The following is an 18,273-nucleotide window of genomic DNA, read 5'->3' on the forward strand; positions in this document are numbered from 1 at the left end:
CGATTGCGATCTCCGCATGTAGCGGGTTTGTAGCGCATCAGCAGCCCCCATGCAATCGTGGGGGCTTCTGATGCTTGTGATGGCACCCGAGGGTCAGACAACGGCCCCCAAGTCTGCCATGTATGTCAGCCTATGAGGATCAGCCTCTGCTGATCCTCGTAGACCAACTGTCAGAGTGACTGTGACGTCACACTGACAGTTGGAATATGTTACACTACCTAGGTAGTGTAATGTATTCTATCAGCGATCAGAGCTGCAGGTCAAAAAAAGAAAGTGTAAAAGTAAAAAAAAAGTTAATAACCAAAAAAAGAAAGTGTAAAAAGTAAAAGAAAAGTTAATAAACAAAAAAAGAAAGTGTAAAAAGTAAAAAAAGTTAATAAAAATGTTTTATAAAAGTGTAAAAATAAAAGGTTTAGTTTTCCTATAATAAGTCATTTATTATAGGGAAAAAATGAAAACGTTAAAAAGTACACATATTTGGTATCACCGCGTTCGTAACGACCCAAACTATGAAACTATAATGTTCATTTTTCCGCACGGTGAACGCCGCAAACAAAATAAACGAAAATTTTTTGGTCACCTCCCCTCCCAAGATATAGAATAAAAAGTGATCAAAAAGTCGCATTTACCCCAAAATGGTACCAATAAAAACTACAACCCGTCCCGCAAAAATCAAGACCTCCCACAGCTTTTTTGATGAAAAAATAAAAAAGTTACGGCTCAGAATAGCGTGTCTCAGAAAATAAATTATTTTATAGAAACTTAATTTTATTGTGCAAACGCTGCAAAACTTAAAAAAACTATACACATATGGTATCGGCGTAATCGTACCGACCGGCAGAATAAATTAAAACGTAATTTATTGCGCACGGTGAACGCTGTAATAAATAAAGAATTTAAAGCGCCAAAATCGCTGTTTTTTGGTCACCTTAGCTCTAAAAAAGATCCTGAGGGGCCAAAATGCTCACTATACCCCTAGAAAAATTCCTTGAGGGGTGTAGTTTCCAAAATAGGGTCACTTTTGGGGGGTTTCCACTGTTTTGGTCCCTCCAGGGCGTTGTAAACCCGACATGGCACTGAAAACCAATCCAGCAAAATCTGCACTCCAAAATCCAAAAGGCGCTCCTTCCCTCCTGAGCCTTGCTGTGGGTCCAAACATCAGTTTACGACCACATATGGGGTATTGTCGTAATCGGGAGAAATTGCTTTACAGATGTTGGGCGGCTTTTTCTCCTTTATTCCTTGTAAAAATGAAAAAATTCTTTGTTTCCACAGAAAAATAGGTGATTTTCATCTTCACAGACTAATTCCACTAAATTCTGCAAAAAAACTGTGGGGTCAAAATGCTAACTATACCCCTAGAAAAATGCCTTGAGGGGTGTAGTTTCCAAAATGGGGTCACTTTTTGGGGGTTTCGACTGTTTAGGTACCACAAGACCTCCTCAAACCTGACATGGTGCCTAAAATATATTCCTAAAAAAAGGAGGCCCCAAATTCCACTAGGTGCTCCTTTGCTTCTGCGGCCTGTGTTTCAGTCCATTAGGACACTAGGGCCACATGTTGGATATTTCTAAAATCTGCAGAATCTGGGCAATAAATATTGAGTTGCGTTTCTCTGGTAAAACCTTCTGTGTTACAGATTTTTTTTTTTATTACAAATGAATTTCGGCAAAAAAAATGAAATTTGTAAATTTTACCTCTACTTTGCCTTAATTCCTGTGAAACGCCTAAAGGGTTAAAATACTTTCTGAATGTGGTTTTGAATACCTTGAGGGGTGCAGTTTTCAAAATGGGGTGATTTATGGGGACTTTCTAATATATAAGGCCCTCAAAGCCACTTCAGAACTGAACTGGTCCGTGAAAAAATGGCCTATTGAAATTTTATTGAAAATATGAGAAATTGCTGCTAAAGTTCTAAGCCTCGTAACGTCCTAGAAAAATAAAAGGACGTGAAAAAAAATGATGCAAACATAAAGTAGACATATGGGGGATGTTAACTAGTAACTATTTTGTGTGGTATTACTATCTGTTTTACAAGCAAATATATTTAAATTTAGAAAAATGCAAATTTTTGCAAATTTTTGCTAAAATTTGAAGTTTTTCACAAATAAATATTGAATTTATCGACCAAATTTTTTCACTAACATAAAATACAATATGTCACGAGAAAACAATCTCAGAATCGCTTGGATAGGTAAAAGCATTCCGGAGTTATTACCACATAAAGTGACACATGTCAGATTTGAAAAAAATCATCTGTGTCCACAAGGCCAAAACAGGCTGTGTCCTAAAGGGGTTAAGGGGTACGTTACCTGTGTTGAATATTTTAATCAGTTACATACTGAAAAGTATTTAGAGTTCTATAAGCATTTAAGCTAAGTTGAAATATGTATATAATACACAGACATTATTAAGGAAAGTAACAATCATTATCCAAAAAGAATTGTTATATACTTTTTTGGTAATCAAAATATGACCAAGATTATTATGTAACAAATAAGGCACAATATAGTCCTCATTTCTTTGCACATAAATTCAGCTAACAATACAAAGATTGTAATCCATAGAGGGAGGCATCCCTCTCCCAAAAGGGAAGTGAATAAATGAAAATAATAGAAATAAACATAAAGGAAAAAGGGTGAAAAAAAAAATACTTTTTGCCTTTCAGAAGTCTGGAAAGTTGGGTGGTAATCAATATGGCCACTATTATAGTTCCCATAGTGATTATCTCTGATCTTTCTGCTTAGTTATCTGGTGACACAGAAATAGAGGATGTATCACTTTATAAATCGGCAGATTTGCCATTCAGGAGTCTGGAAAAGTTGGGTGGCCAAAAAAAAAACCAATGGAAATAAAAATTAAAATAAATTATAAGGAATAGAAAAATTTATTTATATCAAGACAACATAATTGTGTGTATCTGTACATGGTTACTAAGGTCAGTCAGAGGGGGACAGGGAGCCAGCCAAGAACCTAATAAGGTCATTGGCCGGGTCCCCACCCCCCACAGAAAGACCCCAAACCCGCACAGAACGTCTAGATGGGGGTGGAAGGAGGCCCCAAGCGGCACAGAAACCAAGGGAGAGCAATTCAAGCCATTTGTAAGTATGGCCTTTTTCGGTGTTTTTTCTCATTCTAATTGTCTAAACCCAGAAAGGATATATATCATTAGTCAGATACGTATAAAGAAGGGGGGATGCAAGACCACTAAATCGCTGGTATACAGCCAATCAAGATAGTATCAGATCCTCCCACCCAAACACTAATAGAGTTTTGGGGATGATCAAATAAACAAGAGGTTCTTCCCATTAGTAATTACGATAATACAGGTGCCCTCGCTTCCAGCAGATATGTTTGGGCCCTACCCCTCCTGGCTCCCTAATTTGGGGACCTTGATAAATGGCGTCTGGAAACAGAAGGAATGTACCACTCGGGCTGGCACAACTGCATATTTTTTATTTCTTGACTTATTGGAGCCTTAACTAATTTTTTTTTTTCAAAGACGTAGTGGCATGAGGGCTGTTTTTTTGCAAGACGAGCTATAGTTATTATTAGTACAGGGGTGTAACTAGGAAACACTGGGCCCCATAGCAAACTTTTGACTGGGGTCCCCTCCCCTGGGTGCCACACACAGCCCGTTCTTCTAAATAGTGCCCCCTGTAAATAGTGCCATACAGCCCCCTCCTTTAGACACTGCTATACAGTCCCCCCTGTAGACAGGTCTATACAGAGTCCCCTGTAGACAGGGCTATACAGCCTCCCCATACTGTGCTATACAGCCCTCCATGTAGACAGTGCTATACTTTCAAGTATCACAAAGAGGGACAGTTGATGCAGCGCGCAGCGGCAATTTTTTTCTTTTACGCCACGCCTCTAATCCCACCCGATCACTGCCCATACCCACACCCGCTTCAGCACACACTGTATCATGCTCACATAGTGCCGCCCACACAGTATAATGCCCCCATAGCTGCCACCAGACAGTATAATGCCCCATACAGTATAATGCCCACACAGATGCCCCATACATTATAATGCCCACACAGATGCCCCTTACAATATAATGCCCGCACAGATGCCCCATACAGTATAATGCCCACACAGATGCCCCATACAGTATAATGCCCACACAGATGCCCCATACAGTATAATGCCCACACAGATGTCCCTTACAGTATAATGCCCACACAGATGCCCCATACAGTATAATCCACACATAGATGCGCCATACAGTATAATGCCCACACAGATGCCCCATACAGTAAAATGCCTACACAGATGCCCCATACAGTATAATGCCCACACAGATACCCCCATGCAGTACATTGCCCCAAAAAATTACCCCATACAGCATAATGCCCTATAGCTGCCCCCATGCAGCATAATACCCCCATAGCTGCCCCCACAGTATAATGCTTATTGACATATTATATAATATGACATATTGTACTTTATATTAGTGGAAAAATTTGGTCAATAACTTCATTGCTTATTTGTGAAAAACACCAAAATTTAGAGAAAATTAGCAAAAATTATGATTTTTCTAATTTTAAATGTATCTGCTTGTAAAACAGATAATACCACACAAAATAGTTACTATTTCACATATTCCACACTTTATATTTGCATCGTTTTTTGAATATTTTATTTTTCTAGGACGTTACAAGGCTTAGAACTTTATCAGCAATTTCACACATTTTCAAGAAAATTTCAAAAGGCGATTTTTACAGGGACCAGTTCAGTTCTAAAGCAGCTTTGAGGGCCTTATGTGCTAGATAGACCCCATAAATCACCCCATATTAAAAGCTGCACCCCTCAAAGTATTCAAAACAGCATTCAGAAAGTTTCTTAACCCTTTAGGCGTTTCACAGGAATTAAAGCAATGTAGAGGGGAAATTGACAAACTGTATTTTTTTTGTTGCAATTCATTTGTAATACATTTTTTGCTGTAACACAGAAGGTTTTACCAGAGAAACGCAACTCAATATTTATTGCCCAGATTCTGCAGTTTATAGAAATATCCCACATGTGGCCCTAGTGTGATAATGGACTGAAACACAGGCCTCAGAAGCAAAGGAGCACCTAGTGGATTTTGTGGCCTCCTTTTTTTAGAATATATTTTAGGCACCATGTCGGGTTTGAAGAGGTCTTGTAGTGCCAAAACAGTGGAAATCCCCCAAAAGTGAACGGTTTTGGAAACTGCACCCCTCAAGGAATTTATCTAGGGGTATAGTTAGCATCTTGACCCTACATGTCTTCTGCTATATTTATTGGAGTTTGCCTGTGAAAGTGAAAATCTACTTTTTTTCTGAAAAAATATTAAAAAAAATATTTGCAAGTAATAAAGAATAAAAACCACCCCAAAACTTGTAAAGCTACTTCTCCCGATTACAGCAATACCCCATATGTGGTACTAAACTGCTGTTTGGACCCACGGCAGAGCACAGAAGGGAAGGAGCGCCATTTGGATTTCGAAGCGCAGATTGTGCTGGATTAGTTTTCAGTGCCATGTCGCGTTTGCAACGCCCTGGAGGGAGCAAAACAGTGGAAACCCCCCAAAAAGTGACCCCATTTTGTAGACTACCCCCCTCAAGGAATTTTTCTAGGGGTATAGTTAGCATTTTGACCCCACAGTTTTTTTGCTGAATTTAGTGGAATTAGGCCGTGAAAATGAAAATCTACTTTTTTTCTGAAAAAACATAGAAATGTTTAATTTTTACAATGAATAAAGGAGAAAAATCACCCCAAAATTTGTAAAGCAATTTGTCCTGATTACAGAAATACACCATATGTGGTAATAAACTGCTGTTTGGACCCACGGCAAGACTCAGAAGGGAAGGAACAATATTAGGCTTTTGGAGCTCAAATTTAGCTGGAATGGTTTTCGGGTGTCATGTCGCATTTGCAAAGCCCTTGAGGTACCAAAACAGTGGAAACCCCCCAAAAGTCCCTTTAGGGGACTGGAACGAGCGATCATTAGGTCGCTGGTACAAATACACTGCAATACTAATGTATTGCAGTATAATATCATTTTTACAGGCTCCTGTAACAGCGCGATCGCTGTTCCTGTCCATTAGTCCCGGGTGTCAGCTGTAATACACAGCGGACACCTGCAGAATATGGAGCGGGCGCAGCGCATGAGCCTGCTCCATATATAACCCCCCGCACCACGACATGCTATTAAGTCGTGCGCGAAGGTGTTAATGCGCAGCGGATGGTGCAAAGTGAAAATTAAAATTTTCCACTGATATGCCATTTTAATGCACAATATGTTGTGCCCAGTTTGTGCCACTGAAGACAAATACCTTGTACAATGTTGAGCGGGTTCTCCCGGATATAAAATATCATATATGTGGACGTAAACTGGTGTTTGGGCACGCTGTGGGGCTCAGAAGGGAGGGAGCGCCATTTGGCTTTTGGAGCGCAGATTTTGCTTGGTAACTGTTCTGTTTGGGGTTTTGCTGGTATTTCAGTTTATGATGTGGGGGTTTGTGTAAATTGGGCAGAGTACATCAGGACATAATAAGAGGGTATAATAATTTGGTAAATAAATAATAATCTGCAGATATGTGGCCAATGTCGCACTGATAAATGGCGCCCGATCTTATCCGCTTTTGGACACTGAACAATTTCTGTCGCTATATTCTGAGAGCCAGAACTTTTTTTATTTTTTCTTCACCGGAGCCGTGCGAGGACTTATTTGTTGCGGGACAATCTGTAGTTTTCATTGGTACCATTTTAGGGTACATGTGATTTTTTTTTAATCACTTATTAGATTTTTTTGGGCAAGCAAAGTGACAAAAAAACAAATTCTGACAATGTTTTTTGTCTTTTTTTTTTTTTACACTTTTCACCGTGCGCTATAAATGACATTTTACTTTATTCTGCGGGTCGATACGATTACGGCGATACCAGATGTATATAGTTTTTTTATGTTTTGTGGTGTTTGCGCAATAAAATCACTTTTCGATAAAATTATTTATTTTTTGTGTCACCATATTCTGAGAGCCATAACTTTTTTATTTTTCAGTCAAAAAAGCTGTGTAAGGGCTTGTTTTTTGCGGGACGTGTTGTAGTTTTTATTGGTACTATTTTAGGGTAAATGCGACTTTTTGATCACTTTTTATTCTATATTTTTGGAGGGTTGATGACCAAAAAAAATAGTGATTCTGACATTGTTTTTTAATTATTTTTTTTGCGCTGTTCACCGTGCAGGAAAAATAATATTATAGTTTTATAGTTTGGGTCGTTGTGAACGTGGTCATACCAAATATGTGTACTTTTTTTTAACATTATCATTTTTTTCCTATAATAAAAGACTTATTATAAGAAAAAAAAAAGCATTTTTTGTTTTTGTAACTTATAACTTATTTTTACACTTTTATAAAACATTTTTATTACTTTTTTTTTTTTACTTGTCATACTTGAAGACCTGCAGCACTGATCGCTGCTATAATACATTACACTACCTAGGTAGTGTAACGTATTATAAACTGTCAGTGTGACGCTAAGATACACTGACAGTTGGCTTATGAGGACCAGCTTTCGGCTGGTTCTCATAGGCTGCTGTGCATGGCAGACCCGGGGGCTGTTGTATGGCCTCCGGTTTTGCCTTATAACCGATTGCAGTACCTGCAATCGGTCCCCGGGAAAGTTTGTTGTAGCAACAAACTTTCCAGTTCGTTGCTACAACAAACTTTCCCTGCGATCACATGACCGGGACCTGAACCAATTAGGTCCCGGTCATGTCTCCGGGACTAGAGGCAGGGGATAACCGCGCGATCCGGGTGTCAGCGCTACTCTGAGACACCCGGATCGCGCTTTTAACACCCATCGTGAATTCACGTCGGCGCTGCACAGAGCCCAGCAAGTCCCGACGTGAATTTTCAGTGGGCGGTCGGGAAGCGGTTAATGGGATATTCCCTCGTTAATCCATCGTCAATTAAGCAGGTAAAAGATCTGGAGTTGATTCCAGGTGTGGCATTTGCATTTGGAAGCTGCTGCTGTGAACCCACAACATGAGGTCAAAGGAGCTCTCAATGCAATTGAAACAGACCATCGTTCGGCTGAAGAAAATTAAGAAGTCCATTAGAGAGAGGGCACAAATGTTAGGAGTGGCCAAATCAACAGTTTGGTACATTCTTGAAAAAAAAAAAGAGCGCACTGGTGATCTTGTGAACTCCAAAAGGCCTGGACGTCCACGGAAGATAACAGTGGTGGATGATCGCAGAATCCTTTCCATGGTGAAGAAAAACCCCTTTACAACATCTACCCAAGTAAAGAACACTCCCCTGGAATTAGGTGTATCAGTATCTAAGTCTGCCATAAGGGCATGCCCCCACGTGGCGGATTTCCTCCGCAACTGTCCGCATCAATGCCGCACCTAATCCGGGTTGCGGATTACGGCTGCGGATCTGCCCAAAATGTGCAGTAAATTGATGCGGACTAGCTGCTGCGGACTGCGGGAAAAGTGCTTCCCTTCTCTCTATTATCAGTGCAGGATAGAGAGAAGGGACAGCACTTTCCCTAGTGAAAGTAAACGACTTTCATACTTACCGGCCGTTGTCTTGGTGACGCGTCCCTCTTTCGGCATCCAGCCCGACCTCCCTGGATGACGCGTCAGTCCATGTGACCGCTGCAGCCGTCACTTACACTGAAACGTCATCCTGAGAAGCCGGACTGGAGACAGAAGCAGGGAGTTCTCGGTAAGTATGAACTTCTATTTTTTTTACAGGTTGCTGTATATTGGGATCGGTAGTCACTGTCCAGGGTGCAGAAACAGTTACTGCTGATCGCTTAACTCTTTCAGCACCCTGGACAGTGACTATTTACTGACGTCTCCTAGCAACGCTCCCGTAATTACGGGAGCCCCATTGACTTCCTCAGTCTGGCTGTAGACCTAGAAATACATAGGTCCAGCCAGAATGAAGAAATGTCATGTCCAAAAAGCGAGACGCATCCGCAGCACACATGACATGTGCATGACAGCTGCGGACTTCATTGCGGAATTTAGAATCTCCATTGAAGTCAATGGAGAAATTCCGCCATGAGTCCGCAACCAGTCCGCCACTGCTCCGCAACAGACAGAGCATGCTGCGGACACCAAATTCCGCTCCGCAGCCTATGCTCCGCAGCGGAATTTTACGCATCGTCTAAACGAACACTTCTAAATAGAAGTGGAAGTCAATGGAGAAACGGCTCCGCTGCGGATTAACGCTGCGGAGTGTCCGCAGCGGAATTCAAGTGAAATTCCGCCACGTGTGAACCCAGCCTAAAGAGAAGACTTCATGAGTGCAAATACAGAGGGTTCACCACAAGGTGCAAACCATTAATCAGCCTCAAAAATAGAAAGACTTTGCCAAATAATATGTTAAGAAGCCGCCCAGTTCTGGAACAGCATTCTATGGACAGATAAAACTAAGCTCAACCTGTACCAGAATGATGGGAGGAAAAAAGTATGGAGAAGGCTTGGAACGGCTCATGATCCAAAGCACACCACATCCTCTGTAAAACATGGTGGAGGCAGTGTGATGGCATGGGCATGCACGGCTGCCATAGTCACTGGGTCACTAGTGTTTATTGATGATGTGACTGAAGACAGAAGCAGGCGGATGGATTCTGAAGTGTTCAGGGATTTACTTTCTGCTCAGATTCAACCAAATGCAGCAAGGTTGATTGGACGTCGCTTCACAGTACAAATGCACAATGACACAAAACACTGCGAAAGCAACCCAGGAGTTTAAGGCAAAGAAGTGGAATATTCTGCAATGGCCAAGTCAATCACCAGATCTCAACCCGATCGAGCAGGCATTTCACTTTCTTAAAACAAAACTTAAGGCAGAAAGACCCACAAACAAGCAGAAACTGAAGACCGCCGCAGTAAAGGCCTGGCAAAGCATCACAAAGGAGGAAACCCAGCATTTGGTGATGTCCATGGGTTCCAGACTTCAGGCAGTCTTTGCCCGCAAAGGATTCTCTACAAAGTATTAAAAAAAAAATAACATTTTATTTATGGTAATGTTAATTTGTCCAATTCGTTTGTGCCCCTGAAATGAGGAGGCTGTGTAGAAAAATGGTTGCAATTCCTAAATGTTTCACAGGATATTTTTGTTCAACCCCTTGAATTAAACCAGAAAGTCTACACTTCAATTGCATCTCAGTTTAAATCCAATGTGGGCGCATGCAGAGCCCAAATCATGAAGATTGTGTCACTGTCCAAATAATTCTGGACCTAACTGTATAATGCCCCCACAACATAATGACGCCCATACAGTATATTATGCCCCTCATATAGTAAAATGCTCCTATAGCTGCCACCATATCAGCCCCCCTTCCCTACCCAGTATAATGGCCCATAGTGCCTAATAGAAAAATAATAACATAATTACTTACCTATCCCCATTCCCACGATGTGGAGGATCCTTCTCCTCCGGTCTGTGCTGTGAATGACTCGGCGCAGACAGGCACGATGACGTCACAACATCGTGCCTACCTGCGCCGAGCCGCTCATGGCAAAGTGAATGCTGGAGCTCCAGCGTTCAGGAAGCGGGACCAGCGCGGTCAGCGCTGTGTGGCTAAGGGGGTCTGGTCGCAATTGCGACCGTTGTGACCCCTAGAGCTACGCCACTGGTACCATTTGGGGTACATGCGACTTTTTGATCACTTTTCATCCTATTTTTTGGGCAGCAATGACCAAAAAACAGCAATTCCGGCATAGATTTTTTTATACAGCGTTCACCGTACATCATAAATGACATGTTAACTTTATTCTGCGGGTCAGTACTATTCCGGCGATACCAAATTTATAGCACTTTTTATGTTTTACAACTTTTTGCATAATAAAATTACTAGAAAGAATGTCTTTTATTCTGTCGCCATGTTGTGAGAACCATAACTTCATTTTTTCGTAGCTGTATAAGGGCTTGTTTTTTGCGAGACGAGCTATAGTTTTAATAGGTACCATTTTTGGATACATGTGACTTTTTTTATCACTTTTTATTGCAATATTTGTAGGGCAAAGTGACCAAAAACAGAAATTCTGGCATTGTTTTTTTACGTTTTTTTTTCTTACGTCGTTTACCGCGTGGAATAAATAACATAATATTTTAATAGTTTAGGCCATTACAAACGTGGCGATACCAAATATTTATGATTTTTTTAAGTCGATGTAGCTACTTACCTGCAAACGCTGATGCTGCTGCAGAATCAACTGTAGCCTCTGGTGCCGATGTGTCCTCGCTCGTCTGACACGATGCAGGACCTGGGGAAGTGACGTCACAGCGTGATCTGCCAGAAGATGGGCGTTCTGAAGAGACGTGGATGATACTTCTCGTCAGAACGCCCAGCTAGTAAAAGAAGTAAAAACGCCCCGATGTACGCACATAATACACGCCCAGATGGACTTTTACTTTTCAACACGCCCAGTTGGACTTTTGCAAGCCTCATTTGCATAAATACAAAAATGGTCATAACTTGGCCAAAAATGCTCGTTTTTTTAAAATAAAAACGTTACTGTAATCTACATTGCAGCACCTATCTGCTGCAATAGCAGATAGGGGTTGCAAAATCTGGTGACAGAGCCTCTTTAAGTATCTGAAAACCCCTTTAGCAGAGCCATGACCAGTATAGCAGATCTGCTTTAAAATATATCCCAGTGAATACTGACTAATTCCCATTGACTTACAATGTGGTCGGTTAGGTTCCCAGTATTTTTGACTGCAATAATAGTTCTGCAGACTGCTATTCTTGCCATCAAGTACACTAGACTGCAAGAACACTCATGTGAACAGAGCCTCATATCCCAAGGAAACAAAAGGATAGGACAGGAAAAAAATTAACTGACGATCCTTGCTTCCCACTTCAGAAGCCCCCCCCCCCCCCCCAGAGGGTCTGCCATGCCCGATGTTCCTATGCAGCCATTCATTCATACTTTTTGCGTTCTTTCTCTCTAATTTTAAGGATAAACATTTATTTTGATCATCACTTTTAGGATTTGGCTTTGAGCTGATGGGCCAGATTGCTGGTGATTATAGAGATTCCCCCCCCCCCCCCCCCCAGACTTTAACTACACAAGCCTCCTTGTTTTACTGCCCAGAGGACATAATCTCTTTAAACATAAGCAATATTTTGTTTCTTTGTGTGTCAGGAACATATGTACATTAATAATGCAGAACTTGTTCTACTTACAAATTGTTTTCTACTTCGTCACTTTTTTTTATCTGGTTACTATTTCTGCACATAAAAGCCTAAACGTTACACATAATATATCTTGTTGTTATTAATGTGTCACCAATGCAAAAGCATGTAATAAATATTGCTGTTTTTTTTTTTTTTAATTCTCTACAGGCGATGCAGTGCTACAGTTTGAGACTGAAGTCATATCACTGTCTAAGCCCACCCAGTGGCAGACTCTGGTAAATGATGTGCTTCCTATGCTTTGCATTGCTTTAGTGCCCACCCTTCTGGGACTGATTGGCTACCATCTCTACTCCAAGTCAAAGTCTCCAACTGTGTCCAAGAAGAAACTGAAGGAAGAAAAAAAGAACAAAGCAAAAAGGAAATAAAGAACTCTAATTTTCTCAAACACTTGAGTCTGATAATTCATTAAACTGGAGGGCGAGTTTATGGGCATTGGAGACCTGGCCACTTTAGATCATTTCTTTGGAGAACATTAGATTACACGCTGGTCACTCTGATGTTTCCAGCTATTATTTAAGGTTATAATCCTTTAAAAGTTTCACATCATTCCAGGGCTTAAAGAGGCTCTGTCACCAGATTTTGCAGCCCCTATCTGCTATTGCAGCAGATAGGCGCTGCAATGTAGATTACAGTAACGTTTTTATTTTTAAAAAACGAGCATTTTTGGCCAAGTTATGACCATTTTCGTATTTATGCAAATGAGGCTTGCAAAAGTACAACTGGGCGTGTTGAAAAGTAAAAGTACAACTGGGCGTGTATTATGTGCGTACATCGGGGTGTGTTTACTACTTTTACTAGCTGGGCTTTCTGAAGAGAAGTATCATCCACTTCTCTTCACAACGCCCAGCTTCTGGCAGTGCAGCACTGTGACGTCACTCACAGGTCCTGCATCGTGTCGGCACCAGAGGCTACACTTGATTCTGCAGCAGCATCAGCATTTGCAGGTAAGTAGCTACATCGACTTACCTGCAAACGCCGATGCTGCTGCAGAATCATCTGTAGCCTCTGGTGCCGACACGATGCAGGACCTGTGAGTGACGTCACAGTGCTGCACTGCCAGAAGCTGGGCGTTGTGAAGAGAAGTGGATGACACTTCTATACACAACGCCCAGCTAGTAAAAGTAGTAAACACGCCCCGATGTACGCACATAATACACGCCCAGTTGTACTTTTACTTTTCAACACGCCCAGTTGTACTTTTGCAAGCCTCATTTGCATAAATACGAAAATGGTCATAACTTGGCCAAAAATGCTCGTTTTTAAAAAATAAAAACGTTACTGTAATCTACATTGCAGCGCCTATCTGCTGCAATAGCAGATAGGGGCTGCAAAATCTGGTGACAGAGCCTCTTTAAGATTGCGACCAAAATAGTTGCTAATATGCCCTAGAATTCGCAAACAGTGACATTAATTTACAGTCATGTCGCCATTTGCAACTTGCCCCGCCGCTGCTTTTCCGTTGCTGTAACTTTAAGACCAAAAAATATCTATTCCCCCTGCATATAGTAGACATGACACAGACCCATCTCTGCTCGCCAGGGAAACACAAGTCCACCTAAAGCTCCTGAAGTATATGCTAAAAGTGTCCATATGGCTTCATTGCCAGACAGAGGCCATAAGCTTGTCCGGGCCTCCATTTGTCAGGAGGGAAATGTTTACTGAATAATATTACGTAGGGGAATGTTTACATAAGGGAATAATATTTACGTAGGGGAATGATTACTGAATAATATTACGATAGAGACAAAAGACAAACTTACTCACAATGGCAGATACACACCTATTTACATGAGGATGCAGGCAGACTACAATCCTACGTATAGGGCGATTGCAACAGCTGCAATATACTGATGAACAGACACTCTCACGCCTACTATTCAAGAGGGGGGTGTGGCTGCTTAGTATTATTGCACACAGAAATAGCTTCTATAAGTGTGCCAGTCACAAGGTTATATGTAGTGCACCATGCTGGCATACAGCCTATTATTTACGCCCAAACTATTACATACGGCAGGCTGCCCAGCACATTATTAGTGTACCACACACTATTCTCCCCCAGCATTACAAGGCCTGGCTGCATCCTGAAAAAATATCCCCAATAAATATTCATGATAAACACGACGTATTGGTTGATATTTTGGCTAAAATACGCAAGCTCGCAACCCGCGTCAAGGGTCCTCATCGTATCTGTTCAATCTCCCTCTATGTAGGATTGAAGTCTGCCTGCATCCTCATGTGAATTGGTGTGTGAATCTGCCATTGTAAGTTTGTTTTTTTTGCAGTGATTTTAAATTAATATTGCTAATTTTTGTGATTTGTTACAAGAGACAAATACCCAGCACAGACGGCTACCTCTCTCCCCAGTGAAAAGGGCACCATTTCTGCCAATGAAGCGGTTGCCCAAAACCTCCACACATGCTCTCCATACATGCGGCTCCCTTGCTTTGTAACATGTGAGAAGAAATTTTCTCCCTTCTCTGGCAAAAATATGAGTAAGCCATCAAAGATGTTGATAAGGGCTACTCAGGGTTTGTAAAGGAAGGTGTGTGCTGCTGCTGCCGCCGCCGTCTGAGTAACACATTTGCAGTTTATGGAGTCTCCCTGTTTCCTGATTTATTACCAGCAGTACTATAGAGAGATGGAGACCTATGGAGTGTCACGAAGGGTCTGTGGATCCACTGAACCGTACCACCTTGGCGGTAAGGCAGCTGGCCAACAGGGCGCAGGTGAATGTCTATAGTTCGTATAGTTACCTGTGGCAGCTCAGACAGCAGCAAGCAGGGCAGGCTCGGCTAGGACTAGGCAGCAGGTAGACGTCAGTGGAGGTGAAGCAGGTCAGACGTGGAATACAGCACGTCACGACTTTGGCACGGTTCTCGACCAGGATGGTATGGAATGCAAGGAAAAGGAAACACTAGGAGACCATCACATAGACAAACTAGGAAACAGCAACAGCGCTCAGGCATAAAAGCAGGGGGCTGGACCCCTCTTATAGTCCAGGTTACTCACGGGTCAAAGTTCATCAAGAAGTCCGGTACGCGCGCTGCCCCTACAGGATACGGCTGAGCTGAGTGGAAGCGAGTGCTGGCGTCTCCTGAGGAGAATGCTGGGGCCATCGCTTCCCGACACGTGGCTGCGGCTGTCAAATTTGCATAATAGCACCCTAAGGCTGGGTTCACACGACCTATTTTCAGGCGTAAACGAGGCGTATTATGCCTCGATTTATGCCTAAAAATACGGCTACAATACGTCGACAAACATCTGCCCATTCATTTGAATGGGTTTGCCGACGTACTGTGCCGACGACCTGTAATTTACAGCTTAACAAACCGAACAATACCCCAATTGGTACTAGTGGTCCTAGTGACTAATTTTAACAAAACCAGAAAAAAGAACAAGTCACGACCAGGTAATTGAAAAAATACAAACAATCTTTATTAAAGTCAATTAGACACACAGAAAAAAACAACAGTTATACATAATAAAATACCATAGACCCTCAAACAGAAACGGAATCCGAACATAAAAGCAGAGTGGCCCCCCAGATGTACAAATGGTCCAATACCTCCTATACATGGCTAAAGTGCATACATATAGATTACTGAGCAGGTGCTAGGCGTGGTACGCCCTGCACAGATGGACACATAAGTGCAATATAAAAAAGTATATATAAAGTGCAGTCCTAAGTATACATAACATGCAAGGCAATATAGTATACCTACACCTACGTAGCAGGAGATGAAAATAGGAGACCGGGAGAGGGGACCTCTGCTTAACCCGACGCGCGTTTCGCTGGTGCTTCGTCAACCCCTGACGAAGCACCAGCGAAACGCGCGTCGGGTTAAGCAGAGGTCCCCTCTCCCGGTCCCGGTCTCCTATTTTCATCTCCTGCTAGGTAGGTGTAGGTATACTATATTGCCTTGCATGTTTAGCCATGTATAGGAGGTATTGGACCATTTGTACATCTGGGGGGCCACTCTGCTTTTATGTTCGGATTCCGTTTCTGTTTGAGGGTCTATGGTATTTTATTATGTATAACTGTTATGTTTTTTTCTGTGTGTCTAATTGACTTTAATAAAGATTGTTTGTATTTTTTCAATTACCTGGTCGTGACTTGTTCTTTTTTCTGGTTTTGTAATTTACAGCTGTCAAACGACGACGCGTAAAATGACTGCCTCGTCAAAGAAGTGCAGGACACTTCTTTGGACGTAATTTGAGCCGTTTTTCATTGAATTCAATGAAGAACAGCTCAAATTTACGGCCGTCAAAGACGCCTCGCATAATGCGAGGAGGAGCAATTACGTCTGAAACGACGGAGCTGTTTTCTCCTGAAAACAGTCTGTAATTTCAGACGTAAAAGGCAGCTATCGTGTGCACATACCCTTAGTCGGATATTCCTGGAAGACAGCCAGACCCTCGTGCCAGGAAGAAACTGAGAAAGTTCTCTTCTCCTTGTGTGAGCCTTCCGTTTCATGCGGTCAACCGGAATTAGGATGGAGGATCGAGTCTGCTGCCAGAACTGTAGGAAGTCTCTAAAGGTGGAGTCAGCTGCAGGAACCTCGGAAGTATCGGGCATCGGGAGAGGAATTAGTGGGTGCTGGCCGTGAACAATGAAGAACGGCGTATTCCTTGTGGACTCGCTGGTACGATTATTGTAGGAGAATTCTGCCCATGGGAGCAAATGCACCCAGTCATCATGCTGCTTGGAAATGAAGTGGCGTAGGTAGTTATCCAAGATCTGATTGATCCTCTTGACCTGACCATTGGACTGAGGATGGTAGGCTGATGAAAAGTCCAATTTCACACCGAGGAGTCCGCAGAGGGCTCTTCAGAACTCGAGGTAAACTGAACACCCCCCCCCCCCCTGTTCAGACGCAATATGCTGTGGCAAGCCGTGCAGGCGAAAGATGTTTTGGATGAACAGCTTGGCCAGCTGGGGTGCGGAAGGAAGACCGGTCAGAGGAACGAAGTGGGCCATCTTCGAAAATCGGTCCACCACCACCCAGACAGCACTGCATCCAGCAGAGAAAGGCAGGTCCGTAATAAAGTCCATAACTATATGCTGCCAGGGAGCATTGGACACAGGCAATGGCTGGAGCAGACCAGCAGGTCTGGAGTGAGTGGCCTTGTTGGCTGCACATACAGAACAGGAAGAAACCAAGTCCATAATGTCCTTGGGCAGCGTGGGCCACCAGAAATGACGAGCAATCAGATCCTGGGTTTTATGGGTCCCCGCGTGACCTGCCAGTCTAGAGGAGTGTCCCCAGTGGAGGATTCTTCCACGATCAGCCAGGTGCACAAAAGTCCTTCCTGGAGGAATGTCCCCAACTTGCAGGGGATTGACAGATAATGCAAGACGGATCAATAATATTCTGTAGACTCTCCAAGGTGTCTTCCGTCTCAAAAGACCTGGACAAGGCATCGGCCCTCACATTCTGGTCGGCCGGGCGATAATTGAGCTCAAACTGGAACCTTGTAAAGAACAGTGACCACCTGGCCTGACGAGGGTTCAGCTGTTGGGCCGTCTGGAGGTGGGTCATATTCTTGTGGTCTGTAAAAATCAGGATCGGATGAGCTGCGCCCTCTAATAGATGTCTCCATTCTTCCAGAGCCAGTTTGATGGCCAGTAACTCCCGATCCCCAATCCAGTAGTTGCGTTCTGCGGAAGAGAAGAGCTTAGAAAAATATCCACATACCCTTGACTTGCCCTTGGGACCTCTCTGGAACACGAGTGAACCAGCACCGACAGAGGATGCGTCCACCTCCAACGAGAACTGCAGAGAGATATCCGGATGATGGAGGATAGAGGCTGACGTGAAGGCACTGTTCAGGCTGTTGAATGCGGACTCTGCCTCAGGAGTCCACACCTTGGCGTTCATACCCTTCTTAGTAAGGTTAGAGATGGGAGAAGTCAGTGAGGAGAAGGTTGGAATATACTGCCTGTTCAAATTAGCGAATCCCAAAAAGCGCTGTATGGCCCTCAAGCCTTGAGGATGTGGCCACTCCAAAACAGACTTTACCTTCTCAGGATCCATCTCGATTCGAGACGATGTAGCCCAGGAAGGGTAGAGCATC

At 42.8% G+C, this 18,273-nt stretch overlaps 1 protein-coding gene and 1 long non-coding RNA gene across 2 annotated transcripts in view; one reads left to right on the top strand and one right to left on the bottom strand.

Annotated features, from left to right (window-relative positions):
- FKBP11 (FKBP prolyl isomerase 11) overlaps nucleotides 1-12,583 on the top strand; it is an 83,142-nt gene extending 70,559 nt beyond the window's left edge. The window contains exon 6 of the mRNA XM_075850213.1: nucleotides 12,346-12,583. Within this exon, the coding sequence (XP_075706328.1) occupies nucleotides 12,346-12,563 (218 nt within the window). The 3' untranslated portion in view covers nucleotides 12,564-12,583. The remainder of the gene's footprint in view (nucleotides 1-12,345) is intronic.
- LOC142740789 (uncharacterized) overlaps nucleotides 1-18,273 on the bottom strand; it is a 65,777-nt gene that overhangs the window by 14,596 nt on the left and 32,908 nt on the right. The window lies entirely within an intron of this gene.

This window comes from Rhinoderma darwinii, chromosome 2 (genome assembly GCF_050947455.1).
Source record: "Rhinoderma darwinii isolate aRhiDar2 chromosome 2, aRhiDar2.hap1, whole genome shotgun sequence".
NCBI classification, from domain to species: Eukaryota; Metazoa; Chordata; class Amphibia; order Anura; family Rhinodermatidae; genus Rhinoderma; species Rhinoderma darwinii.